Source organism: Spea bombifrons, chromosome 6, assembly GCF_027358695.1.
Source record: "Spea bombifrons isolate aSpeBom1 chromosome 6, aSpeBom1.2.pri, whole genome shotgun sequence".
Taxonomy (NCBI): Eukaryota; Metazoa; Chordata; class Amphibia; order Anura; family Pelobatidae; genus Spea; species Spea bombifrons.
The window spans coordinates 6,222,049-6,248,772 of record NC_071092.1 but is presented as its reverse complement, the minus strand read 5'-3'; the positions used below and the strand labels follow the sequence as shown (position 1 = coordinate 6,248,772).

The window sequence follows — 26,724 nt, the reverse complement described above, 5'->3', positions numbered from 1 at the left end:
ATCTGCCAGGCAGTAAACTTTAGAATCAGGTCCACATCCAATAAGTGATGGCATAGAGCATCATGGGAGTTGTAGTTTGCATCGGACGGAGTGTCCATTGTATCACTGAGTATAAACACGCGTATAACTTCTGAAGGCTCCGACAACGCGGCAGGAATGTTTTCTGAGAAATCGGCGCCTGGTTTTACATGGGAGAGTAATATAGGCTGTCAGGCAAGCACTTCTCCCTGCTTTCCCGGGATTCTACATGGGGAGGGACGGTCAGCGACTATATTACTAAAGAAGGAAATGTTACAACACAACAGCCCCCTGCCCTATGCGAGTCGGCACAGCGGCATTCCTCGACAATTCACTGCATTCTCATCTTAAACGGATGTATACAACCCGTCCGGGAAAGCCTTTGGCTTCTTCAGAGCAGCTAGCCTCTGCGGAACAAAAAGGGTTAAATATTATTCTGGAATTATTCTAAAACACACATTCCCAAATTGCAAAATTAAGAATTTAAAGGGCAAAATCCGATCTTTTTTATGTTAAAATAATGAATTTCTCGGGAGAATCATGCCTGGCGGATCATGTACAGCGCTGTGGACTATGATGGCGCTATATAAATCTATAAATAATAGTAATAATGAATTTTAAGAAACTTGATCACTCTTGCGGTGTTTTCAATTATTTCTGATTCATTTTTCAATGGATGGTTTTCTTAGTAATGTGCGCCCCGACGCGTTCTTAATTCAGACCTATTAGGAATATTGTTTTCTTTATAAATAAAACATGTCAATAATCTCAATTTTCTTGTTCACTAAAATAATGTTGGAAAGCGTTATATATAATTGGGGAAGCGGTTTGTGGAATTCCTTTTTCGATGTTATTATTCTTTAATGACGCTGCCCATTTAATCAAACAAAGAGAGACAGAGTAACAGGAAACAATATCACTGAGATGAAAGGGAGACACATTGTTTTCATCCAAAAAGGAAGAGCTTTTATCCTATAAACCAGGGGCATAGAAACCACGGGGCCCTGGTGCGGAAATTGCCCCGGGGACCCCAACTTCAACAGCCATCACTGTCCCCAAACAACTTGTCTCTGCCTCGTTTGAACTTTGCTCCATCTTCAAACATACATCAAATGTAAATACACTTACACAAATGAAACACGCTTACACATGCTAACACACACTCTGCTTCACCCCACTTACACATACATGCTCGCACACAATTGCACATTCATGCTCACACACACACACAATTACACATTCATGCTCACACACACACACTCCATCTCACTCACTTACACACACATGCTCACACACACACAATTACACATTCATGCTCACACACAAATTATACATTCATGCTCACACACACACAATTACACATTCATGCTCACACACACATACACATTCATTCTAACACACACTCCATCTCACTCACTTACACACACATGCTCACACACACACAATTACACATTCATGCTCACACACACACAATCACACATTATTATTACACAGAATTATTTAGACTTTTTATGTGACTTTGTGACTTATTAGCATTCCTGGGAAGTTTCTGGCCCAGGCTACTGGTAGCCCAACTCACACACGGCCTCCCAATGGTGGTCTGCATATGTTAGCGCCGTGAGGAGGCCCTGCCCACTTCTGGGGCCAGTCATATCCACCCCTAGGGCCAGGCCCACCCCTCCCCGCCTCTTGCCACACCCACCCAGCACCTGAACGGTTAGGGTTATGAGCTTCCCATTAGCTACACAGGGTTTTCTTTTGCTACTCTGAGCCTTCCAAGCACAGGGCTGGCAGACAAAAGGGGGCAGGGCTTGGTAGTAAGCACCACCCAATCCAGTTCAAGCTCCTCCTATTTTTTTCTGCATTCGACTCATTCTGATTTGCCATATACAGCCTACACACATTAGATAACTTTTGTCTGCCGCAGTGGATATGCTTAGCGGCAACTCCCAGTTCTCTTGCCCCGCCCCCCCCCTTACTTTTTATTGCTATAAATCCAAATTATGTGATGCTCTAATTTTTAAATCCCGTTTACCTACTATACAGCACTTCGGAATATGACGGCGCTATATGAATACAAACAATAAGGGCTCCATGAATGCAAACCCTGCCGTGCCTAGGGACCTGCAAAATAATAACCAGATATACATCGGAAAATGAAAAGAAATCTGACGGATTAATCCGAAAACAGCAGATTAACTGCAGATTATTCCTTAAACAGCTGGACTGCCCCTCGTAAATCTATTCCGAATCAATACCTGGCAGGGACGTTAGATTACCGCTGACTTCAGTAAATCAATAACTCCGTATATTCCCGTTCCCTCTTTATAGCAGCTGCTCTTCGCACGTTTACAATAAGTCAGTCAGTTACTATGGTTGTCCTTCGGCAAATATTTGCACACAACGACAAAAAACCCCAGGATTCATCAGTTACCAGAGCGCTAGCGTTATTACGCCGACCGGCACTCAGAGAGTTAACCAGGTGGTCAAAGGCCAATAATATCACACGGAATTACTTTATTACCCGCTTATAACAGTACGTTAATAAAAATGCTTAACCCCGTAAGTGCCATAGGGTATGGAGACTCCAGGTGCTCCCATAATGCACGGCTCCAGCTAGAACAGTCTCCAGGTATGTGCCTACAGGTGCACAGACCACCGACGTGGTCCAAAGCTTGAAAGGGACACAGGTATCAGGTGGGACCTTCCTAAACGGACATGACGAAGTCCCACTAAGTGCGTCTCCGGCACAGAACTGGTTAATGCGAGAAGGCGACACGAATCCCATTGTTTGCACGCGGAGTCACGTGCGCGCAGGCATCGCAGGAGGAAACCCCGTTTAAACATACGTTCTGTTGCCTAGTGAAACTATTCTAATTGGGATTCCATCCGGCTGGATTAATTACCGCTGTCATCTAATTGCTTCCCTCTTTTCTATCCGCACAGCGTTCTGACGTCACTCGTCACTCCTTTACATAATCTAGTAATACATTAATCCCGCGACAAGCTGTCCGTTCCTCCTCAAGGTCTTTTGTTTCACAGCCTCCGTACTCCATTAATCAGGGCTTCTAAACTGGTAATTCCGCTCTCTTAATTGGGCGGCTCCGTACGTTACTGGGATCTCTGTTTGTCCGGCTCGTCGCTGACATTTATTTAAAGGAGAAGTGACAGATAATAACCCGGCGCAGAGAAATTCAAGAAAAAAAAAATAAAAAATTCCAAACCGTAAGGGATTTTGCCAGCAGATCGGCCCCATCCAGCCCGTTTTACCCGCTGTAAAGACTCAATCCTTCATCAGTCGTCGGTCTCGTCTTAGATTCAGGAGCCGTATGCCTATCCTATGCATGTTTAAATTCCCTTGTTGTGTTAGCCTCTACCACCTCTGCTGGAAGACCGCTCCATTTATTTGGCACCATCTCAGTAAAGTAAAATAGACCTACTAAAACTCCCATGATGTTCAGACAGCTAGATTATCCCTGTCAATAAAGAACATGCAACAATGCCATAAAGCAATGTTTACTGCTGTTAACATGTATAAAAACATCACTTTTGCTGAGATTCATAGCTACTGCACAGGCAACAGTAGTTCATATGGCTTCCTAACCAGGTGTAACATAACTATCTAAACATACAGTTTATCTCGCTGATAACAATTCAATAAAATTATTAAACCCGGTGTTCAAAAATTAAAATCCAGGGAAGGAGTTACTGATGGTCTTGCACAGAAAATATTTTTTCTAAAAAAAAAAAAAATTAAATCCAGCTTTAGCAAGAAGAGGAGATTTTATATACTAAGCCCTTTGTGCATAAAGTTGCGTAGAAGAAGATATTAAGATATAATGCGCGGTTTATTAAAAAAATAAAACCTAAGTGGTGTTTTTTTCTTCAGTTCTGATAAGGAGAAAATTGCACTTGGATGACATTTCATTCTGCAGAAAAACTAACAGTTTTCTTTTTTATATATATATTATATATTATACATATATTATATATATGTAACTCAAGTATTATCAGACTATAGGATGTTAGCACGTTTCACTATTAAGGCATTGTGTGTTAACTATTTTCGTAATAACTCAGAATCGATCGTTGTTGAGGTATCTGGATCTTCCGTTCTTTCGGATGCATATTTCCAAGTTTCACAAGCTTGGCGCCATCCAGTTAAGGAATTTCATGGCGACTTCAAATCCCAGGAAACAGGCCTAAACAAAGAGAAATTCATCAACGTGAGAATGCCGTTTTATTATTAGCAAGCAACTAATGTACTTGTAGCATAAGAAAAATCTAAGAAAAATAGAAAAAAATTAAAGATTTTCCATTAATACAGGTTGCCTATAATAATGCATAAACCAAAAAGAAAGCTTTTTCATAAAAATTATTTCATACATACATACATACATACATACAAATAGATACAAGAGTTGACCCGGTCTGCTAGTAAATGTATAGTAAAAAGATATTTTTGGACTATGTTTCCTATGTAAGAGTGCCAAAATTAGGTGAAATATGTATAGATTAATATTTGAGAGGGCTGTAAAAAAAAAAAAAAAGTATTGGAAAGTAAGGCGGATATGCAAAGAAGTTGAGCAGTTAATTGGTCGTCGTCAGAGCGATTCTCACCGCGTTAGCCGGGAACGCCCGCAGCATCACCGCGCTGAAACCTTTATACAGGGACCGGACGCCTTCCTCTCGGATCAGCTCCCGCAAAACATCCCGAAAACCATTGGGATACTTTCCTGCTGGAGCTTTACATTGAGAAGGGAAAGGGAGAAAAAGAGAGATTGTTATAAATATATACACACTACCAGTCGAGAGTTTGAGTCACTTAAAAATGTGTTTTCGAAGGAAAAGCACATTTTATCCATTAAAATAACATGAAATGGATCAGAAATCCAGCGCAGATGGGGTTAATGTTGTAAATGACTACTGTAGCTGGAAACAGATAGTTTTTAATGGAATCTCTCCAATGGCCCTTTATCACTCCTGTGCTCCAATGGCCCTTTATCACTCCCATCACTCCTGTGTTCCAATGGCCCTTTATCACTCCCATCACTCCTGTGCTCCAATGGCCCTTTATCACTCCCATCACTCCTGTGCTCCAATGGCCCTTTATCACTCCTGTGTTCCAATGGCCCTTTATCACTCCCATCACTCCTGTGTTCCAATGGCACGTTGTGTTCGCTGATCCAAGTTTAAGTTTAAAAGGCTAATTGATGGTTAGAAACCCTTTTGTAATTATGTTACAGTTTATGAAAATACTTGTATTTGTGTTCCTGACATAGAACGTAAGTTATGCTCGTCGTATTTTATGTCTCCAAAAACATACAAAGATCATTTTCTAAGAAAGCGGCTAATAATGATTGCTTTAGTAGGAGAAGAGAGAGTTACACGAGAGGTCTCTTGAAACACAATCCCTCCACGGATGGGGACGCCTGCAGAGAGTTACAGCGAGGGGAGCGTTTCACCCACCTGTCTGGAAACGGGATTTTAACACGTCGGGAGGAATTGCGACAGCCCAGTTAAAGATTCCAGCCATTCCTCCGGCAAAGAGGATTTTAGGAACACTCAGCTCGCTTACACTGCAAGAAGAAGGAAAAAAAAGCCCAGAGTCAGCTTTAACCCCCGGAGGGACCCGAGACCACTTTAAATTTCCAAATTTTGACCAATTGCGTAAAGCAGATCCACATGAAAAAAGGTTATTTACAATTGCAGTTACAATCTGGCAATCAGTGTGTTAACGGGTTGGACTAACGCTAAATTCTTTAAACCCAATGCATGCACCCCACTAATTAACGGACTACAACCCCTATCCGACCCATCCAGCAACTTGCTGTAATAGGTGATAATCAGAATTGAGGACACCCCTATTAAGCCTGATATATTCTTTTATTCATTTTTTTTGACAACTCTGCAGCCCTCGCATCTTTAGCCCCGATGGACACCGTGCACCCCCTCCTCGCTCCTACCCCCCCATATATTACCAGCAAACGCTTAAAGCCCGGGCTAGATTGATAAAGGTGGATCGAGCCACACAAGTGAGTCAGTCTCACGCACGGCCCTTGCGGATCACAATATTTTGGTTCCCGGCAGGTAGGGGGTTCCCATCCTCCCGATTACCTGTGTCCCTCCGGTGTAAGAATGTTCTTCAGCCATTCGTAAGTCATGAAATACATCCCGCTGGCCGGCACATCTGCAACGACAAGGAGGAAGAATTTAATAGTCATTAGGCTGGGCCACGTAATGGTTGTTTTTACTTCACTAACAGAGTGGTTGATATGTGGAACAGCCTTCCAGCAGAAGTGGTTAACACTCAGGCAAAGCAGCAAATAATTGTTTCTACTGAGAAATTACGGCATAGCCATTTAACGTTTTCAGCGATGCGGGAGTACAAAAGGGTTCCTCGCCACGGAACAAAAAGTAATCAGATTTAAGCCCAGCGATAGTTCTGTATAAATGCAGAAACAACATGTTCTACTTCACAAAATATCCCAAAGCATCCCTTTTAACGAAATCTAACCGTATGCATTAGAGGGAAGATTAATCTCTCCGATCGGCATTAAAAATGTTAAAAGTAGCCGTGAAAGCTCATTGTGAGCCGGCATTATTCCCTTTCATTTGCCGAGATCAGATTTAGAGGATTGGCGACCATATTTTAAATCAGAACGTGATTACATAATAATACGCAGCCGAACGAGGGGTCATCGAGAACACCGGCCTTTTCCATCCGGATGGGAAAGAGCTGATTTTTAGAAAAACGTCCTCACACGATTGGATTTCTTTTATTTATTTATTTATTTTTTAATATAGTAATTCTGCCGCCTACTATGGCCCCCGGGACACATTATATGCTTGGGTGCATTTACAGACTTGCCAGACTCCTAACTGTAAGCGAACACATGTATGCGCGGGTCGCGGGAGTTACCGGGCGCTCACGGGCCGCCGCCGCTAAGGAACGATCTTCACGTAATGTATGACACGGCACGATCACGTTTTTTTTCTAATAGGGTCATCTTATTTCTAAGCCCCCCCCATAAGATCAAAATTTTTGAGCAATTGAGCAAATATGGTTATTTATTTGCAGATAGAATACTAGTTTGTGTTATGAAAGAGCACAATTACATTTTATTTTCTAATATAATTAATTAATAATTGAGTCATACTTTAAAAACCTAGTGTTTTTTTTTTTTGGTTCTTTCTGGTTGGATGAAACAAATGAATTCAACATTTGCTCTTAAAGAACCCGGTCGAGACTCAAATGACGGCTCTGCTTTCCATGTCACCGAGCTCTGTCATTGCTTGAATTCCCTGAATATTAAAGAAATAACACGAGAATTCCTCTGACTTTTGTTAAAAGAGAACAGCTGTTTTCTGCCGGCCTCTTCTGACAGTTCCCATACACCATACCTCATGCTCCTCGAGGGAAATCGCCAGCACATGTATGGGGGAAACACGCATGTATACCTGTACACATAACGCTGCCCCTTCACACAAATCCTCAGCATGTTGGGTTATTTCAAGAATTTCGGGAGGCGGCTGAAAGCATTTTATCCCGTGTGATCACTTCTATCCACGCACCACGACGCATTGTACGCGGCGTAGAGGACAAAGCGGTGAAATGCCATGTTTTATCAGCAAAATTATTATACATTATTCCCAGGGACCTCAGCCATATTTTCAGGGGATTCCCATCAGGGTTTGGCCCCTTAGTTGTTGACTCAACTCACGAAAAAGGAAACTAAACGGCAAAATTGCTGGCGTCGCCAGAGCCCTTTCCTTAAAGAGCTTCGCTCGCTGAATCTCTATCGGGGTGCATAAGCTTTGAAGGAGTTGCGTCTAGAATTTCCTTCTATCGTCTACCCTGTGAACACAATATCGTGACGCTGCGGTATTTGAAAAGTTGTTTTGTATTATAACACCCATCCGAACAAATAATTTGGGTCAAAAAAGACCCTTTCTGTCACATCCCACCCTGTCCTTCACCTCTAACCATATACCTCTCATGAGCGTCAGGACTGTCCCTTTGTAAATTCCTCGGATCCCTGCCTCGCGGTACAGCTGTTTGGCGCAGTCCATGGGACCGTTGTATTTCACTCCTCCTGAAGCAGCTTGGACCTGAAAATTTAAACGGGGGCGGGAGGGGGTAGACTTCAGCGTTTAGATATTAAGACCCCACATCTTAGGAGATATTCTAGAGCCTTTGGAAAATCCAGATACATAAAAGTCCCGCAGCGATTGCAACCACGATGTCCGACATCCGTTCTTTAGCCGCTGTAAAGCGCAGCAGCCTCCGTTATACTCTTCCTACACACTATGCAATAGTTTGCTTCCATCAAAAAGAACGTTTAGATGACTTAAAAACTGGACAGCGTCAGAATTAAGGAAAAAAAAAGGATAAGGAAATACTATCAGGAACATGGAATGATACATAAACTGAACACCCTGGGAAAGCAAGAACAGATTAGTGCAATAGAAGGCCAGAGAACTGGGTTACAGCGCCCCCTTGTGACTGAGTAGGTAAAAACATAAAAAGGTGCCAGGGGTTCTTTCAGAGTCCTGTCCCTTTAATCTGCCGCAGCTCCTGCCGGAAGTTAGAACAGGCAGCGTAAATAACGGCTTTATGATATATCGTAAAATAAAAGTCATCCGAAAGGAAGGACGGTAAATATAAAAAAGCTGGGAACCACCAATAGCATTAAAAGTATAAAAAATTCAGCATCTTTTAGTGCTACTACACAAACATTTAAAAAGAAGCTCTTTGGATTTCCTTGCTTACCTGTAAGAGGCACTTTATTCTTTCTCCGGGTGCCATGATTGCCGTTGTAAATACCCCGGAAAGCATTCCTGCTGCAAAAAGCTGTGGGTACCTTCCAAAAAAACAAACAAAAAAAGACCCCGTGATGAGTCCGGTGCAGAGAAAGTAATGTTATATAGTGTGACATCACTACTTAAATAATCTTATTCCAGTAAAGGGTCTGGGTGTTCAGCAGTACTAAAGATGATGCTCTTAATGTTGCAGAAGTGTAGAATTCAACAGAGTAGGTGGAACTGCACCTTTAACAGCACAATTACATGTAGTAGTAATAATAATAATATAAAATTATTTGCCATGATCCTTTTGGATGGGGAAATCCACACAGACATTGCGTACAGCTGCCATATAGGAGCGATTATATTGTAACAGAAGGTAACAAATCAGCTAAAGCGATTCAGTTTGACGAACTTTGAACTGCAAAACACCGACGATAAGCATCTTGTAATCAGTAATTAGTTTATATTCTATGAAGACACACGTCGTAAACCGGAGCAGACAATAATACTGTCTCTCAGTACCGTACCAGGTACTTACACAACTACGATTTGGTATGTGATAGGACACTCGTACTGTGCCTTTAATGTGATCAGGCTCGCTGTCTGACACTTTGGGGAAAAATGGTTTTAAAAAAATAAAAAATGATAATATACCTAAATCATTCATTCTCCGAATCGGTCGCTGACGTTCGGGGCTACTAACAGCCACAGGATACAACGAATTCCTAAATATATTCTGTATCTACCCCAATAAACTCTACCTAGAGACCGAGGATGGGGCCGAACGGGTCTGATCTGCCAGCAAATTCTATGTTTCAGAAGGCAACGCACTAAACTGTCGTTTATTTGGCATTCCTATTTTGTCACTACATAAATAAGAATAATTGGCCTTGCGGTTAACGTCAAGGTCTCTTTAAAACGCAAGGACTTAACGTACAGAAGACAAACTGCGGCAACTTACGTCAGCGGGTCCTCCGGGTGTTTTTGCTGGAGTTTTTTACCGAGGCCAAAGCCGAAAAAACAAACGGCGAACATGGGGGTCACCCCGACAATCGGAGCCGCCATTCCCTTGTACAAGCCTTTGAAACCCTGAAATTCAGAAATTATTTCAGTTGAGAACTTGGTTTACGGATTAAATAAAAGAGAATGCTATTTATGCAGGAAAGAAAACAAAAGATTGGGGTCACTTAAAAAGGTCCTTATTTTTTTTTTTAAAGAAAAACATGAAATAGATCAGAAATCCAGCAAAGATGGGGTTAATGTAGTAAATGACTATTGTAGCTGGAAACCAGTGATTTTAAATGGAATATCTTCCACTTTATCACTCCCATCACTCCTGCGTTCCAATGGCCCTTTATCACTCCCATCACTCCTGAGTTCCAATGGCCCTTTATCACTCCCATCACTCCTGAGTTCCAATGGCCCTTTATCACTCCTATCACTCCTGGGTTCCAATGGCTCGTTGTGTTTGCCGATTCAAGTTAAAGTTTAAAAGGCTAATTGATTGTTAGAAAACCCTTTTGCAATTATGTTACAGCCAGAAATGTCCTTGTTTTCCATGAAAACAGCTCAGTGACCCCAAACTTTTGACAGATGTATATATTTTGAGTACCTCATTTACAAGGGTCTTCTTAAAGCAGTCAAAGGTTCCAGCGTATAACGGAGGTAGTCCTGGTGAAGGCTTTGGCTGTGTCTGAATTCGGACCTGTAAAAATTACCAGCAAATTTAAGCGAGAATTAACCTTTTTCCACCGAGTCTAGCAAATGATCAAAACCAACAACATCATCAATTACAATTGGTTGATAGCAAAGCTGTCTGATTTAAACTAAAGGTGACTATAGTGGAAACCCTCCAGCGAACTCAATTTTGCCTACAGAATTCTGCTTGTGAAACTCTTACCGGATGTTTATCGGCTATATTTGTAAACGGACTCCGTGTATTTTTGTTTACAACCAAAATAGATACAAGGTGTATATTTGTCACAAAAACAATAACATACGATCTATAGATCAGTAAACAGAATCACGTGTTTGCATTGTTACAAAACTATTAAAATCCAAGAATGTAGCGCGACTAGCGAGTAAACGGCGCACTGTATACCTAATCTAACGACGCATCGCTAAGGGACACAAACGGAATCTGCCCTTTAGGTCTCCAAAACCCGTTTCTCCCCAAAAGAACTTTCACCTACAAATGCAACTGCACTAGAGCTCCCCCTGCAGGACACTCTTAGTAAGTCGGTGTCACCTTTGAATGGGGATTTAAAACACCAGGACTTCAGCTGTCACCTTTTACCCAAACAGCGCTGCCCCCGGGGGGTCTGTAAATTAAGGCCTCTGCTCAGCACAAAGCCCCAGGCAGGACATTTTACTGCCGGCAGCATCACTCTTACTTGGCCCCCAACTCTAAAATTCCCCTTCTGGATCGGGACCATCACCTTAGCGGTCATCGGTCACTTTTTAATCCAGAAAGCCTGACCGGCCCTAAAGCACCTGCTACAAGTCCTAGGGGTGACTGTATTGCCCCAGATTATATGTTCATTGACTGTTTAGGATCAAAGTCGTTGGTCCTTGTCTAGGATTTAGCGTTAGAATTTACCGACGATGTTTCGCAATTAAAGGGAGAGTTTGTGTTTCAGCTCCTTCGCTATACATCATAAAGATCCAACCCCAGAGAGCCTCTGCTGCAGGAAAACCTTGGCTGGCCCTGCATCATGTGTAGGCAAATCAGTGAGACTCCTTTCATCTTCTCACACATTGAATTATACATTATACAGGGCCAGCTCAAGACCCTTCTTTCTGGAGAAACCTGCAAGTGTTGGCCCACTGTTTACTAGCACTGCTTCCATCAGCCCTAAACTGCCCCACACCTTGTTACAATTACCCCCAACTGTTTTCTAACACTGCCCAAACATGACATCACTACACCCCAGCCCATCCACTAACACTGCACCAACATGACATCACTACAGTTCATCCACTAACACTGCACCAACATGACATCACTACCTTCATTTTGTACCAAGATACCCCAACCAGGATTCTGACATTACCCCACCAGGCTGCTTACTACCCCCTTGTACTACATTGCATTTATATAGAGCCAACAGATGCCATAGCGCCGTTACAATGAATGAGATCATTTGATGTCATACACCATTACATTACCACCGTGGCCTGTCCGGTCTCCCCGGTCTCACCTTGATGGTGTCCAGCGGGTGTCCTGCAAACACAAGACACACTCCCCCGAAACCGCCGGCGAAAAAGTTCTTCAAAGGGCTGATGGGCTGCGGCTGCTTCGCCATCCTGAGAGCGGAGAGAATACAGGAACGGACTGGGAACAGAAACCGGGTCACCGGACACCACGAGCCTCTCACTCCGCACAGGACAAGGGTTACCTCACCGACCCTTGCCCTAATTCCCCTCCCAGCAATAGCCAACCATACTACGCCTGCCAGCAAACCAATCACCGTTTGCCTTGCGCCAAAGCACCGCCTACAATAACAGATGGACACCTATCCTGACGAATCCTTCTTCTCACTCTCATAAGCCCCGCCAATGTGTCAGTGAAACGAGCTGCAGCAGCCTGATGACGTGACGGAAGCATCTCTCGCCATGTTTGAATTGGGAAAACAGGTTTTACTCCTGCCCCATTCATTCAATGATACGTTATCACCAAAAATATCAACCCAGGATTATTTTTGTAACTCAGCCACATAACAGGCAATCTCACATTTTGTAAAATAAGCTTGTCACCTTGTAAATAAATATTTGGATTTAAGTTTTCTATATTGCTGGACTTGCAGTCTGTAATTCTTATCTCCCCAGACCTCCTTGATGTATCCCACAGAGGCGCTGGCACCACCCTTCGCTTATCTCTTTTCTTTTTGGGAGGGACAGTGCCCAAAATCCGTTATCATCTCCGACTACATAGGGAAGCCGGGTCCTTTATAGTTTACGCTTTGATGATACTTGATCATTATAATCATTAAGCGTTTAACCCCGTATCGGAGTTCTTATTATTCCCCTCCCACAGGTGATTTCATAACATTTCACCCAAAAATTAAATATGTTGCCTCCTAACTGTCCTTCTTTAAAACGGCAAGTCCCTCTTTGGAAACCAAATTCGTCTGTCCCTTGGTTTGTTTAAACAAAATACATCTCTTCTTGTGTTAGGCAGTTGGCCATAAAATAACCTACAAAACCTGCTCTTGTGAGGTTGCAATCTATTAAGCCCCACCCATGGGTACTCTTTAAACCACACCCCCTAAAACACATGTGTGCTCCTTTGAAATGTTGGGAGATATGACCTTGAAGGGTCACCCTAAGACTCGGTTATACCTCTCACCTACGGCAAGGTAGCACTTCACGGATAGTAGGTTTAGCGTATCGGATGTATATGTGCCCTGAAAAAGGGCCAATGTAGATCTGATACCCAAAACACAGAACTTTCGGACGTTATTGCTATGGTAACTTCCTGACATACAGGCGGCTACATTTTTTGCAAAATAGGGTGATCTGGTGCCCCAAAGCAGCAAGCGATAACCCGACGTAAGTAAGAGGACTGACTTCACGGGACCGCAGTTTCCAGCTGTGTCATCGCATTGCGGAGCCAAACATTATTATGGATGACAAGTTGTTCCTTCTTGTATCAGCAGATGGTGCTCCTGTTCCTAAACTAAAATTAACAAGAGTTTTTGAGTTTAAAAGAATAAAAGGAGACTTGCAGTTTTAAGAAAACCATAAATGACTATAAAATATAAAACTCTTTTCTCATAGCCATTAGAAAAGCTTTGTTTCATTCAAAATCCAGGGGGAAGAAACAAAATCTGCGATAAAGATTCCTCCTGCGCTTTAGATAAGATCTGCTTGGAAATTAAGTTGTAACCTAAAACATACAGATTGTTTTATCAAACTTCTATGGCTGTCTTTATGTATTTATAGTCCATAGATACCTGATTTTGGGCCGTTGCTCTGGTTGCGTTCAATGATGTCCCTTATGTACTAAGGTCTTACACAGCGTATTGGATTCCTTGGTTGGGTTACTGGGTGATGTCCTTCAAATATAACCTTTAACAGGTTGTCCCAGCAGATTTTTGAAAATGAATGGAGAACGATGGGTTGGAAAATCCTGCTTAGTAGAGCTTGGAGTCCAGTTGATAAATAATTAAAATCTTGTTTCGGTCCATGGCGTATCATCCAATCCAACATAGACTGTAAACTACATTCTATTACCCCTTTGTCTCTATTCCACTGCCTCTTCTCATTTATTGTCTAGTTTTGCCCCAGTTTTTTCCTTCTCCTCAATCCTCCCCATCTAACCTTCTTACTTCTTCTCTATTCAATACATTCTACAGCCGCATCTCACCGTATCCAACACTAACCGTATGGCAGTCGGGTGTTTTATTATTATTATAGCGTACGCTGAGCTTCTCAGTTTCTCTCCTATCTGAAGGCTTGAGACCTGGATTATAAGCAGAAGGCCAGGCTTCAGGTCACTAGAGCCACTGACATGCAGAAAGCTGGTAGCTTATCAGCATATAGCAGATCAGATTAGTATCGTAGGCTTGTGTTGTGCTACGTCCAAGAGTGAAACGGGAGAAATCGGCGGATGCTCGTAACTATAACATATCTCTGGTATGGAGGAAGAGTATGATGTCATCGTGTTGGGTACAGGACTCAAGGTAGGAGGGCTGCCATGCTTAGAACGTCACACATTGCAGTAGAACGGTTGTTTCTGTTACTGGGAGTTTTCTAATGAAGAAGCTTTAATCAACTATTAATTTAACAAATTAGGTTGTAGTTAGTGGTGGACAGAAAGTGCTGATAATTCCCAAAGCCCATGGTTTTGTCATGTCCCATGGTTTTGGCAACATGACATGATGATGATGATACTTGAACATGAGGATTGATTTGAGGCTGCGAGTAGGTGGAGCGCGGACAGAAATAGAGGAGTCACAGGAAGAAATGGACAGAGATTATATTTTTGACTCCTGGGGATCCCCTAAAAAGTATCCCATTAGATCTTCTCACGTCTCATTTGCTTTGTGGGAAGTCCAGACCTGGCGTGGACTCCACTTCAGCTGGGAGCACCTTTCTTTCAAAATCCGAATTCTATTATACTCAGGTCTATACTTGGAATGGAAACCACTTTATTTGAATGTATTCTTTGTTTTTATATATATATATATATATATATTTTTTATTTTTTTTTGCTTTTTGAAACTAAAATGAATATAAAATAGATTCTAAACATAGTTTGGTAAAATGTCTGCATTACAATGAAAGCACCAGAACATGTAAAGATTCAAACTGTAGCGTTAAAAGGACTCTTATTTATTTTGATAACATAAATCCCTTTGTATGTTCAAAAGCTTTCACCCCATCCTTTTAACTTATTTTCTAATATTCCCCTCACTGCTTGGGGAAAATCGGTTCAACCGCTGTGGACTAAAAGGCATCTTATGTATTTCCCATAAGAAAAATGGAATTCCATGTTGGTCAAAGAGATGGCGGAGTCTTTAGCCGAAAAAGAAGAAGTCACTTTGTCAGAAGGAACGCTTTCTATCCAAGAAAGAGAACCTTGATGACCATAAAGCTTATGTCACTACATCAATTTCCATGTTCACCCACTAAAATGGGGTTTTGACTTTTGACTTTAGAGCAGAGCGTTAAAAAATGGCCAATGAGTTGGTCAACAGGATGGCCAGAAGCTGATGAGCAGGCATGTTGGTAGAAACATAGTTTCTCACCCTTGCTCTTCTCAGGCGGCATGGGCTTTGCCTTCAGGTCACCAGGATAGATTGCGCATGTAGATGCCTCACCCTGGGATCGTTGTGACTGCCACATTTAAGCTGCTAGGAGGATTTGAGAGACCGTCATCCACCTCTGGCTTATACCTCAATCTAATATGTCAGGGCTGCAGGATTAGCCCGTTAATCGTGACAACAATGTAACACCTTGTTGTTTACCAAACCCGACGACTGCAAAGACATCAAACCGGTTAAAATGTAACAGCAGAGAAAAGAGGTAGAATGTAACTACGGAAAACATTGGATCTTACCTTTCAGATAGATGCAGAGTATTAATCCTCCATGTAACCCCCCCCCCCATTGTGATCAATGCCGGATTTTTTGGAGGGTATATTTAAAACTGGTCAGACCCTGGAGCATCATAGCAACCCCAATCCCGACTAGCATTTAAAGGGGTAATTTGAGAATTACTTTTTTCCCATTCCCCCCCCCCAAGAACCATTCGGCCCATTTAGTCTGCCCGTTTTTACTGATCTAGACTCAAACCTTAACCAGTGTAGCCAAAAGAGTATATGTAGGCCACCAATTACTTAATTATCCCACCCCACCCGCGTTTTATGAAATTAAAATAATCCCAGTATGAACACGAGCCTTTGGGCATTTTGGGCACCAGTTATATAGATCTATTTGGCTGGCTGGCCCATTGTGCTCCCCTGTCAAAAAATATATGGTGTAGAGCAGCGTTCTTTAGTAAATATGCATTTGTGGATTCCGAAATCAACGCTGTGTTTCCCGTCACATCCCCAGGAGTGCGTGCTGTCCGGAATAATGTCAGTGAACGGCAGGAAGGTTTTACACATCGATCGGAATGATTATTACGGAGGGGAAAGTGCATCCATCACTCCGCTGGAAGAGGTGAGCCGTTTGCCCCTCAGAATCCCATTTAATCCGTTCATTTATGGACACATAGAGACTGCAGAAAACCCGTACACAATTTAATACACACACACATAATGCTTCTGTACACATTATTGGGACTTTTAGTGCTGGAGAACACTGGGGAGGAATTCCATTAAGGAAAAGGAAAACAATCAGGAGCAGAAGGCATTGAAGCACGAGAAAAAAAATTGTACAACGCCGCGGAATATGTTGGCGCTAAGAGATAATAATAAGAAACTTGTTTTGTAAGAAGTCTTCGGCTCATGTGCCTTTAGTGACAACAATGGATTCATGCGCTAAGGCTAAGGGCCCTTTAAAATTTTCCTAAAAAGAAGACATAAACATGACTGTTTCTTTAAGATATGGGTCATATAGCTATGAAGAGATTAATGTTCAATAGCCTACATACCGGTAATAAAAGATTTTGATTTAAATCGGTTACAATGTCTCTCACTCTGACTCCACTCCGCTCCCACTCAACCCAGGATTGGAGAATGATGTGCGTCGGAGCGAAGAGCTACCCACACAGACACCGATTAGCGGCTGTCGCACGAGCTCTCTCTCTCTCTCTCTCTCTCTCTCTCTATATATATATATATATATATACTGCTCCTTGGACCACATTTCTAGGAATCCTATTGGTTGAAACTATTTTTTCTTTTATATAGATCAGAATTTAAAGAAGCAAATGTTTCCGAGCCATAAAGACCAGTATATTTTTTTTGTGAAGTAGTTAACAGGCAACAATTAAAGCACATACACACTGATTGACATATACACACCGTCACGTACACATAAAATGTATTTTATTTATATTAATTATTAGGAAGCATTGGGAACCAGGTTCATCTCAGATTTAATAATATATTTTATTATAATATACATAGAATCATCACCAGACGTGAGCTGTTTCACATAATTAACCCCTCTATTACTAGACATGAGCAGATTGAGAGAATCAACCCCTCTTTCACCAGACATGAGCAGATTGAGAGAATTAACCCCTCTATTACCAGACATTACACACACAGTCAGACAAACAGACAAACACGGTCACATACACATGCAGTCACACATACTCATACCTGGCTCTGGCTGCAGCTTACACTGAGCTCGGTGAAAAGGAGGGACTCAGCCTATTAGGAGAGGCTTCTGAACTCTCAGCCAATCAGGAGAGTTAAGAATTCCTCCTTCACTCAGGATTCTCCTTCCAGGACAATGCATTGTCCCGGATTGAGGCTGCCCGGGACTTAAAGTTCCATTGCGGGACTGTCACGGCAATCTAGGATATGTGGTCACATTACGTTAGAACCCTGTGATACTCTCATACCCAGCAAACATTATAAGCCCCTAGAAACGAGGGGCATCAGAGGAAGAAAAGGGGGCATCGGGGGGATTTGGACCACGTTGGTAGGTATGCAGCCAAAGCCTACAAGGAATGGTAGATCTTTGGCTACTTGAATGTTGGGAAGCGTGTGTTTAATAGAAGGAATCTTCACCGGTCTTCTCTCCTCAGTTGTATCGAAGGTTTAATGTTATTGGACCCCCAGAACCAATGGGCAGAGGAAGAGAATGGAATGTGGATCTTATTCCAAAGTTTCTCATGGCCAATGGTAAGGAGACCACCTAAAAACAATACATTCCTGTCATTGCAAGAAGCACTATGGCCACATAGAACGGAATATTGTAAAGATACAAATTATGATATCTGCTCTGGACATTCAGTAATAAACTGCAAAGTTGATGAACGTTAGCTATATTCCAACAGAATATTTCTAACAAGACTTCAAAATAGTCCCAAATTGTGAAAACAAGAGCCAAAAGGCCTCATTCTTGTCTGGTAGACTCATCTTAACCTTCTACAGGTTCAGGCTCAATCACAAAAACTCCTCAAGCAAACACTAGATCGGCTACAGAAAGGGGAAAAAAATACAAAATCTCTATGGGGAAAGGGAGATAGTTGATGACGGTTTACCTTCTGCTCCGTGGCCACGTGCCTCCGCTACATGAATAATTTGCCTTATTGTGCATCACAAGACATTAAAGACTCTTTAATGTATATGGAGAGCGTTACTCTTACTTCTTCAGATGATATGCATACTTAGGCTGGGTAACGAGCATAAGAAGTGGCAATGACCTTGGGTTGTGACCTACCAGGTGCAGAGGGTACCTACTACCTACACCTCTCAGGCTTGGGCAGTTGGTGCAGTAAATCACCCATCTTTATCGTATCCCCGCTCCTCCTCAACCAGTCCAGGGCTGACCTTGATCAAGACCCCTTCTCAGATGTGGTGAAATCTCTTTGTCTTGCTGTTAGGGCAGCTGGTGAAGATGCTCCTCTACACAGAAGTGACCCGCTATATGGATTTCAAAGTGGTAGACGGAAGTTATGTTTATAAGTCTGGGAAGATTCACAAAGTCCCGTGTACGGAGGAGGAAGCTTTGGCTTCTGGTGAGCAGATTGACCCAAAAACATTTTTTAAACTTAACACAGAAGTCACACTTACATGACATGTCAATTAATGTTTTTAAAGGTGCTGTTCCAATTTTTTCACTTTTACAACTAAATCTAACATCAGAAAAATCATTCCCAGTATTACATTGTATTTTATTTATATAGTGTTAGCAGATTCATTAGCGCTAGCTCCCAAATTCCCAAAGCCTTTCTAGAAATAATTCTTTATAATTCGTGAAAAATGTTGCCTCATTTATAATTTTTCGGTAAACACTTAATTGCCATGTGATCAGGTTTCTTAATGTTTTGTGCAAGTAGGGCAGTACCTTCCAATGGTGCTTGTCGTGTTTCTCTTGTTAGAGAATAAAAACATTTTGAACGCCGTGGTTTTTTTTCCCCTGGGGTTGCAGACCTAATGGGCATGTTTGAAAAGAGGCGTTTCCGAAAATTTTTACTTTTCGTGGTAAACTTCAATGAGCACCAGGCAAAGACCCACCAAGACATAGACCCTAAGAAGATGACCATGCGGGAAGTCTACAGAAGGTTTGACCTTGGCCCAGATGTGATGGCTTTTACTGGTCATGCTCTTGCCTTGTACAGAACAGATGAGTGAGTACATCATTCCTTTTAAAGGTGGAATTATGTAGATTCCAAGATCAAGGTTCTGCAGGGTTCTATACAAAGCAACAAACAGGAACCTCCAACCTACTGCCTTCATGCCTAATTCCTGGTTAAGAGGACCACAGTTAGTATACATTGTCTCAATTTTATTGCTGTCACCAGTGGCGGGAACTTGCACTGGGCCCGGGGCCTAAGTTTGTACCCTGGATTGTCTTGTATTCTCCACAAGGCCCTGGAGCCAGTAGAATGGCCAACATGTATGATACGAGATTACAATGCAGGTTCTGGAACGTCGTTGATACACTCTGTATGCTCATACCTCAGTTTCCATCTCTGGCAAGAGATAGTGGTAGACAATTGCCCCTTGGGCTATTCTGATTTAAAGACCTTTGTCAAAAGACCTTATTCAGCATTTACACAATGACTAGATCCTTTCCGTGGCTCTCTTATTTTTATTATCATTGTTATTCTATTTTATTTACAGAGCCCCATCAGATTCCATAATGTTTAACACATCTTTTATGCATAATTGGAATTTTATTTCTCTCAGCTACTTGGACTTACCGTGCTTGGAGACCATAAATCGGATCAAACTGTATTGTGAATCTCTGGCTAAGTACAGTAAGAGCCCCTACTTATACCCACTGTATGGGCTCGGAGAGCTACCTCAGGGATTTGCAAGGTGAGATACATTTTGTTTTTCTGGCTTGTAACTTTAAGGCTAATCCTGATCATAAGGTCCAAACCCAAAATCTGAAGCATGTCTCCACTGCATGATAGAACCAATAACCCCAGACATACTCCTCAGCCTTTGAAGTCAATGTCAATGTGTTGAGGTTGGTATTTCTCTAGGCGCCGCTAAATGTCACTTACATGAGATACAGAGTCATAATACACGTTTACTCATCTCATTTAGGCTGAGTGCTCTGTATGGTGGGGTCTACATGCTCAACAAGCCAGTGGATGAGATCCTCATGAAAAATGGACGTGTAGTTGGCGTGAGGTCCGAGGGAGAGGTAATGTCATGTTCATCGAAAGCTTTATCTCTGTCCTTGTCCTTATTTCAGCTATGAGGGGGGAACGTCCAGTGCTAATCCCACGTTAACCTCGTATAGCTTGGGAGAGAGGATCAATTTCCAACACTTGAGTTCCTAGAGGGGTAAATGCTTTTCATTTGTTATGTTGTCCTTTAACCCGGACCGGCAGTGAGATTACAAATGCAATTTGTTGCTCACTCTTCTGCCAAGAGTAACCTGGTAACAGAAATGTTTTTATAGTCCTTGGCATTTTGGGTATTATAATATTCCTAAACCTACTGTATATCCATCATTAAAAACACTAAAAATAAAAGTAATCACAAGGCGGGTCACGGGAATGACGTGTATAACTTTCTGAGAGCACATAATTCGGTTCACATCATAGCGATGAGATAAATATCGTATATTTTACAGCATCTCCATTTGGAAGATTCTAAAGTAGAACATTATAGAACCAAAACAGATACATGAAAGATACAAGTTTCTCCTGCTGGCTACATATTTACCTGAAGAAGGAACCTCTGATGTTTCGAAAGTTAATGTTAATGTTACTCTATAAATGCTGGTCCACCAAGGGGTTTCACAGATGTCTTTGGTCCATCTTCAGCAGTGAAACTCAGAGAATGTTATTCTTTTTTTGTAACCCTTCTCAATGTTAAGTAGCAAATACTTTGAACTTTTGGATGGGGTCACCAAAGGCATTCCTTGTTTCTCCCATCCTTTTAGATCGCTCACTGTAAGCAGCTCATCTGTGACCCCAGCTATGTTCCGGACCAAGTGAAGAAGACTGGGCAAGTAATAAGAGTGATCTGCATCCTCAGCCATCCCATCAGGAACACCAACGAGTGCACATCTTGCCAAATCATCATCCCACAGACACAGGTCAAAAGAAAATCAGGTTGGGCACCGAATAAGAGTACTGGGTGTGTTTAAAACCCTCGTTCCGTTGCATTTAAGCACAATGTGATAGACAGATATCTCCCAACCCTGTCACACTTTAGATATATTGGAAAACATCCACCAGACTTCAGATATATATGAAAAATGTTGGAAATTCCAGAGAGGAACACTTATTTTTGAGGAGTAATTGGACGCGTGATCATGGCGCATAGCTTTACCTTTAAATAGTTTTTATGCCTTTAGCATTAGAACCCTGTGATACCCTCATACCCAGAAACCATTATGAACTCCTAGAAAAGATGGGGCATCAAGGCCCCGATGAGCTTGTCATAGACAATTGGGAGTTATTCTTGGTTGTGGTTATGCTGTTAAGGCTGATATATCATGCGTTTCTTCTCTGCTCAGATATCTATGTCTGTATGGTCTCCTGTTCGCACTGCGTGGCATCAGATGGGAAGTACGTCGCTATAATTAGCACAACTGTAGAAACTGAGAATCCAGAGAAAGAGATCCAGCCAGCTCTCGAACTCCTGGAACCGGTTGACCAAAAGTAAGCAACATCACTCAGGGGCCAGCAATGTATGTTAGTCAGGGGCAGATCCAGAGCCTGGGCTTGGGAGGGGCACTCACACTAACACACACAGACACATACTCATCTAGACTCTTACATTAATACACACATCCATACACATACTCATCCAGACTCTCACACTAATACACACATCCAGACACACACTGATCCAGACACTAGCACTAATACACACATCCAGACACATACTCATCCAGACACTCACACTAATACACACAGACAGACACATACTCATCCAGACACTCACACTAATACACACAGACACATATTCATCCAGACACTCACACTAATACACACAGACACATACTCATCCAGACTCTCACACTAATACACACATCCAGACACATACTCATCCAGACTCTCACACTAATACACACATCCAGACACATACTGATCCAGACACTAGCACTAATACACACATCCAGACACATACTGATCCAGACACTAGCACTAATACACACATCCAGACACATACTCATCCAGACTCTCACACTAATACACACATCCAGACACATACTCATCCAGACTCTCACACTAATACACACATCCAGACACATACTCATCCAGACACCGACACTAATACACACATCCAGACACATACTGATCCAAACACTCGCACTAATACACACACACAGACACATACTCATCCAAACTCTCACACTAATACACACATCCAGACACATACTCATCCAGACTCTCACACTTATACACACATCCAGACACATACTCATCCAGACTCTCACACTAATACACACACAGACACATACTCATCCAGACTCTCACACTTATACACACATCCAGACACATACTCATCCAGACTCTCACACTAATACACACATCCAGACACATACTCATCCAGACTCTCACACTTATACACACATCCAGACACATACTCATCCATACACTCACACTAATACACACACAGACACATACTCATCCAGACTCTCACACTAATACACACATCCAGACACATACTCATCCAAACTCTCACAGTAATACACACATCCAGACACATACTTATCCAGACACTCACACTATTACACACCCAGACACATACTCAGACACATACTCATCCATATACTCACGTCATACACCATACACCAACACATACGCTAACTCCATACCCTTACACATACATATACACATACTCAATGTCTCTCCCTTTATCTGTACAGCTCATGTAGTGCTCTCTCCCCCCTTTCCCTCGTGTGGAGTCCTGTCGTTCCATGAACTGTGGCTTTACTAGTGCACATTACACGACACAGCTGGAAGCCTAAGTTAGCAGGCACCTGTGTGCACCCTTGCTGGGCTTAATTTAACATTTTACTAACGATATGCTACAGAAGAATCACCGTTCCTAGTACCGTCCAGTGCCAGAACTCTTGAAAGAAAGAGTTTTTTTAGGGAATGCTTAGCTGTCTTCTTAAAAAGTGTTGTTTTTATGGAATAAAATCACAGATCTGCTAAGGTGTATTTACTTAACTTTCTGGAGAGAACAATCAATGGTCAGCGGAACAGCACCTTGCAAAAGCTTCTCGTTTGTTTAATACACTGCGCCACATTTGCTGAGTGAGACATTCCCCTAAAAGCCGAAGAGCTACAATAGCCAATGCACCTTAACAGAAGCACAAAGTACGCCTGCAATAAATCCTGGGGCGTTAAGAAAAATGACTAAAGGGTTCTTTCTTTTTTTGAATTCCTAGTGTGGATAAAACATTTCTTAGAATTTCCCAGGAATGCAGGAAGTCGAGTCAAAGATGACTCACTTTTCCTGGTAAAAGCCGTGCAAACTTGGTGTGAAGGTTCAGTCACGCTATTACGCGGGGAAGGTGAAGAATGGATGGGACTTCGTGTTTATCTGATCAAAGGCAACCTTTGGGGGAGGGGACAAATCCCATCAACCACAGCAAGCCTGTGAAAAAGGGCTAGCTATAGAATAATGGGAGCTAGCATTCAAAACAACTAGATGGTCTGCAAGAGTTTAACCAGGACGTGTAACAAGGGCATGTAGTTACGTCTTATCTTTGGTAGAGCTTAATACAGAGAGGGGAATTTAAAAGAACCCCCAGCCATCGTATAAACTGTAATGCATATGATCCCTTTAAATGGTTGGCAGAATACCCCCCCCCATGTGCATTTTCCCCTTTTCCCCATTCCTCAGCTAAATGTCCCGCAGGACATGTGTCCGGCCAGCACATGATATACTCACCTTCTGGCTGGTGGGGGTCTGTTCAGATTTTAATTGGACCACTTTCCTGCCACCAACAGTGGCAAGAATAGTGGGACCATTGACAGGGAAGAGCTGGCACCTTCTGACCCTGGGGCAGGTAAAGAAAAGCAAAGCAGGTAAAGTCCCTACACACTCACGCTAACACACATACACATTCACACAGGGATACTTACACTACACACATTCATGCTCACACACGCTTATACACACACATTCATTCTAACACACGCTTATACACACACATTCATGCTAACACACACGCTTACACATTCATGCGAACACTGACACGCTTATACATACACTCTCACTCTAACATACATACATACTGACTCCTTCCCTTACTCTCTCACCCTCTTACCTTGCCCGTAGCCTTCTTTTTGCCTCGTTTTTACCGCAGGGTCACGTTTCTGCAGACCAGAATTTTAGACCAGCCCGGGGCAATTGCCCCCCCCTGCACATGGATGACGATGGTAACTGCAGCAACAGGGCTGCAGCTTTTGTGTCATAAATCAAGGGCCAAGAAAGGTTTCGGGCCCTACTATATGCATCTTGAGCAGACTAGATGGGATGAATGGCTCTTATCTGCCATCAAATTCTATTATAATTTTTTTGGTCTATTCATCTGGTGCAGGCTTGGCAGTTCTCACTTTGACCACAAAGACAAACTAATAATTGTTACTTTTGTTTCCAGATTTGTAACGATAACTGACCAGTACATCCCAAAACACGATGGAACAAAGAACCAGGTGAGGATTGTAAACCCTACTTGAGTACCAAGAAGCCAAAAATGAATGGTTGTTTTTTAATAGATATGGAGGAGAATCAGAGAGTTTGGCTGTGGACGTGTTTGTTTGCCGGGGCAGGGAGGCAAGGCTTCTAAGGGCACAATGTTACTTCTGGGCCATAGTATTCACAATTTGGGTTCTTTTCAGTCCAATTATATTACTCTACCCGGTCAGAGACTTATTTGTAATGTAATGAGGTTTTACTTGACTGAGATGGGTTAGATAAATGAACAGCATCCCGGTAGAAGTGGTAGAGGGTAATACAGTGAGGGTATTAAACACGCATGGGGTAGGCATACGGCTCCTGAATCTAAGACGAGACCAACGACTGATTAAGGTTTGAGTCTTTACAGCAGAAAAAAATGGCGGACTAGAAGGGGGCTGAATGGGTCTGATCTGCTGGCAAATTCTATGTTTCTGGGTTTACCCCGATTTTTATTCCTGCAGATCTTCATTTCACGATCATATGACGCAACCACTCACTTCGAGACAACCTGCGATGACATTAAAGACATCTTTCAAAGAATGACAGGAGCCACTCTGAACTTCAAAGAAATGTGGAACGCGCACTCAGAATCAGAAATGTACGGACGAGAAGCCAACTGACTTTACCCCCCAACCAACCAATTATTCGTATATTTATTTCATTCCACTGCCTTTACTGCACCTTGTTTTATGCAGCTGTTCTTTGTTTTATCTTCAAACCTTTCATTTTCTTTAGATAGTAACCATTTAGGGTTTTTTTTTTCACCGGAGACTGTGACAAATAAAAATATGTTGGAAACGTTTCAGTTCCCGTGTTCCTTCTTCAGATTTCCTTAAATTTACAGGCATGATTCTCCTCGGAGCAGCAAAACTAAAATGCCAACGCGCTTCACGGGATCAGGACTTGTACCCACGCAGATGATAAAAATCAAGGCATTTGTGCTGAGATTACATTATTTTTTGTTGCACTTATATGTATATATATATATTATATAATTATATTATATAATATAATTATATATAATATATAGACGGTAGTGTCTTTTGCAAAAGGGCCGCTGCTCGTTGAGAATTCGCGTACCCCATGAGAAATCAGGCAATTTGCAATAATTCACTCATTTGAGAATATTGTTAAAGACCCTATCCACTAAACTGCGAGTCATGGACCACACCTGGAAGCTCTCAGGGTTTGACCGCGAGTCTTATGATTTTTGTCCTAGCCTCAGGGTGGAGGGGCAGATTCTTAGGGTCACACGGTATAGAGCTGACTTCTTCTAGTTCTAAACAGCAGTGATTATATATATATATATATATATTGTGTTTTTGTCACCAGTATGTAATGGATGATATCTCTGCTTGAATGCAGGTGACTCAAGTGTAATCTTTAAATAATTAATTTTGTTTATAAATCTTTATAGTCAAAAGTTACCATGAGGGGCGGTGTTACGGTATTAGAGCCATTCAGGTTAGAAATTTGGTGAGTCACTACGTAGAATCTTCACGATGGGGGTATTAAAGGGTTAATATTTCAAGAGTCTCAGGAAAGTTCCCAGGTATGGTTATGGCCACCTAAATTCAACCCAGCTACTAAAACTGCGCATCAGG

General features: G+C 42.1%; 2 protein-coding genes across 2 annotated transcripts; one reads left to right on the top strand and one right to left on the bottom strand.

Moving 5' to 3' along the window:
• Positions 1–3,518: 3,518 nt before the first annotated feature.
• SLC25A20 (solute carrier family 25 member 20) lies at positions 3,519–12,265 on the bottom strand. The gene is made up of 9 exons (XM_053468900.1): positions 12,027–12,265; positions 10,439–10,531; positions 9,788–9,915; positions 8,792–8,882; positions 8,013–8,130; positions 6,136–6,208; positions 5,488–5,597; positions 4,639–4,763; positions 3,519–4,220 (listed from the first exon to the last, which is right to left on the bottom strand). The coding sequence occupies exons 1-9, from the start codon at positions 12,129–12,131 to the stop codon at positions 4,158–4,160; spliced, it is 906 nt and encodes a 301-aa protein (XP_053324875.1). The 5' UTR covers positions 12,132–12,265; the 3' UTR covers positions 3,519–4,157.
• Positions 12,266–14,434: 2,169 nt separating this feature from the next.
• Positions 14,435–25,913, top strand: LOC128499915 (rab GDP dissociation inhibitor beta-like). Its single transcript, XM_053468896.1, has 11 exons — positions 14,435–14,510; positions 16,386–16,493; positions 18,034–18,130; positions 18,835–18,969; positions 19,383–19,581; positions 20,144–20,275; positions 20,510–20,609; positions 21,357–21,528; positions 21,936–22,080; positions 25,041–25,095; positions 25,582–25,913. The coding sequence occupies exons 1-11, from the start codon at positions 14,466–14,468 to the stop codon at positions 25,738–25,740; spliced, it is 1,347 nt and encodes a 448-aa protein (XP_053324871.1). The 5' UTR covers positions 14,435–14,465; the 3' UTR covers positions 25,741–25,913.
• Positions 25,914–26,724: the final 811 nt, after the last annotated feature.

Coding starts and splice junctions, on each gene's coding strand:
- SLC25A20 (XM_053468900.1), bottom strand. CDS start 12,131: ATGGCGAAGCAGCCGCAGCCCATCAGCCCTTTGAAGAACTTTTTCGCC. Junction 10,532..12,026: donor ACCCGCTGGACACCATCAAG/GTGAGACCGGGG, acceptor TAATTTTTACAG/GTCCGAATTCAGACACAGCC. Junction 9,916..10,438: donor AGAAGACCCTTGTAAATGAG/GTACTCAAAATA, acceptor TCTGAATTTCAG/GGTTTCAAAGGCTTGTACAA.
- LOC128499915 (XM_053468896.1), top strand. CDS start 14,466: ATGGAGGAAGAGTATGATGTCATCGTGTTGGGTACAGGACTCAAG. Junction 16,494..18,033: donor CCATCACTCCGCTGGAAGAG/GTGAGCCGTTTG, acceptor TTCTCTCCTCAG/TTGTATCGAAGGTTTAATGT. Junction 18,970..19,382: donor GGAGGAAGCTTTGGCTTCTG/GTGAGCAGATTG, acceptor CTGGGGTTGCAG/ACCTAATGGGCATGTTTGAA.